We start from the raw sequence: 2,661 nt of genomic DNA on the forward strand, positions 1-2,661 counted from the left end.
TGTATCATTCAATCCTTAACCGTCTGAGCAGCTATACGGCAGCAGCAGTCAGCCTAGACCGAAAAACACAAAAATACAGTTTTCCATTTAAGAGAAAGTGCGTTCGCCGCCGAACTACGTGAAAGTGTAGTGTGGATCAACAAAAGGATTATTCAAAGAACCCAAATCGTTAAACGTGCAAGAACAAAAACCAACCAAACAAAAACGCATAATGGCAAGCCATAAAGTTACTTTCGGTGTCTTGTGTCTGGTCGCCTTGAGCGCCGCCCTTCCGGCTGAGGAGACGCGCGGCCACGCCCGCAACGCCATCGGCGGCGAGAACGACATTATGGATAGCATCTACAGCGACTGTCTGCGCAAGGACTCCGTCTCGTGCGTCAAGTACAAGCTGTTCAGCTTCGTGGACAAGGTGCTCGGTGCCCGTGACCAGTTCGCCCTGACCGAAGGTGTGACCGTGGTCCGCTCGCCAGACGCTCCCCAACAGGAGGCCGCCCGCTCCATCTCCGGCGACGAGTCGTTCGAGTCCCTGGCCCTGAACCGCATCAGCAGCTTCCTGAACTCGCACACCATCAAGGTGGAGCTGAAGGGCGCCGACATTGTGCAGGCTGTTAGCTCCACCGGCCGTGCCCTCGAGGATGCCTCCGAGTCTCTGTTCGGCTCCAACGACCCCAACGCTCCCGAGGAGAGCCGTGGCAAGAAGAAGAAGGCCGCCAAGATCCTGGGACCCATCCTCGCCCTGGTTGCCCTGAAGGCCGCCGCTCTGCTGCCCCTGCTGTTGGGCGCCATCGCCCTGATCGCCGGAAAGGCCCTGCTGATTGGTAAGATCGCCCTGGTGCTCTCAGCCGTTATCGGCCTGAAGAAGCTGCTGTCGCAGGAGAAGCACGTGACCTACGAGGTGGTGGCCCACCCACACCACAGCAGCAGCCACTCGACGAGCCACGACTCGTACGGCAGTGGCTACAGCGCCGATGCCGGAGCCTCCTCTGCCTCGTACGGCAGCAGCGGTCACGGTGGCTGGGGACGCTCCATCGACGCCCAGGACCTGGCCTATGGTGCCCAGAAGCCCGTGCAGGCCTAAGATCACACTGGATCACACCACACAATCACTTAAGAAGCAAAATCAGAAACGCGAAATCACACGACTTGAGCTGCAGAGCTCGCCCGCGACTCTCGAAGAGAAACACACATTATTTATCGTTCGTTTTAATTAATTTATTAATTTAATTTATTTTATTTATTTCTCCAAGCAATGAAAACGAAAAAGAATGAACCACACACACACAAGATAATGTTAAACCGGACAGACACCAGAATCAGAACCATATATGTTAGTTTTTAAACTAATGACGCTAAAGTTAAGTTTGTAAAAAGAGCGGCCAGCGAGAGTTACCCCACAAGTTGCAAATACTCAGCCTTAAGTCTAAGCTCGCACAGCACTTCCAGCACTACCCATCAGCCAATCGATCACCCAACTGCTCTATATCTAGTGCACTCTCATCTGTCAGTTTCTACACCTATACCTCTATCTACATCTACATCTCCATCTATTTCTGTTTCTGTCTCTCTATTTCTGTGCTTTCATCTAAAACTGCATACTGCCTATACCAAAACTCTGCCGATTGCCATGCAATCGCAGAAAAGTACAAATCCTAACTCTTTAATCTATATCTGTACGCTCTATCTCTGTCTGTTCAACTATGTTCTTCACATGCAATTCTAGTCTTACAATACAACAACACCAGCAACAACGAGCATGCCTACTATTAGCTTTAACTTACTAGCTCTAACTCTATGACTATCACTATCTATCAATCTAACTATCTATCTATCAACTGTCTATCATCTGACAAACTTCCACATCTTCCTTCCATTTCTCGCCTTCAACTGAGTCATAGTTTTGGTCATTCGCATGCCATCACTTGCCATAGGTCTCCGAATACACATCGCCGCACCAAACTGAACTCATTTTCCGGCTCTATCTCAGGGCCACTGTTTCCTCACTCGACACTCGACACTCGACTTCCACTTCGACTCTTCAACTTTCTCATTTCTCCTATCCGCCATCTCTTTCTGCTGCCTTTGCATCTGTCACTTTCTAGCGCTCTACTTTCCCAAAAAATGAAGTAAACCCCACTGCCACTCACACATGCACACGCCCAGTGATTCCGCGTAATGTTAAAAGTATTTTTTTTCAATATTTTAACTCCTTAAGCGTACTCTATGCATCCGAGCGACTCGAACGGCTTGTCGGCCCGATTGGCGTCGGGCTCACCTGCTCTGTGGACCTAAACAGATTTTTAATTATCAACTTAAAAATGCCTCGTTTATGACATTTGGAGAGCCCTCTAGCCAGCGGCTACAAGTTTCGAGTCGCCAGCACGTCGTCTACTTTAATTTAAACAATTTAAGCAAAGTCGTACGGCGATTTCACAACTTCTAACTTTATAACTCTATAATTCCGGCAACAGTAGTAAGATGATGATGATGAAGACGAAGAAGAAGCGTGAAGCTGCAGATGTGGGCAACTCACACAGATCACAAAACTCACTCACAAAAGAATGTAAATTCCATAGATTACAATCCCCACTCACTGTCACATATGCATGTCATTAAACACAACAAAATGATGAAAACAAAACACAAAAAAAAAGTTGAAAAACA

The 2,661-nt window shown here is 48.2% G+C and overlaps 1 protein-coding gene across 1 annotated transcript; it reads left to right on the plus strand.

Annotated features, from left to right (window-relative positions):
- On the plus strand, positions 1 to 2,661 carry LOC117144819. The gene has a single exon (XM_033310201.1). The coding sequence runs from the start codon at positions 212 to 214 to the stop codon at positions 1,076 to 1,078; it is 867 nt and encodes a 288-aa protein (XP_033166092.1). The 5' UTR covers positions 1 to 211; the 3' UTR covers positions 1,079 to 2,661.

Source organism: Drosophila mauritiana, chromosome 3R (genome assembly GCF_004382145.1).
Source record: "Drosophila mauritiana strain mau12 chromosome 3R, ASM438214v1, whole genome shotgun sequence".
Taxonomy (NCBI): domain Eukaryota; kingdom Metazoa; phylum Arthropoda; class Insecta; order Diptera; family Drosophilidae; genus Drosophila; species Drosophila mauritiana.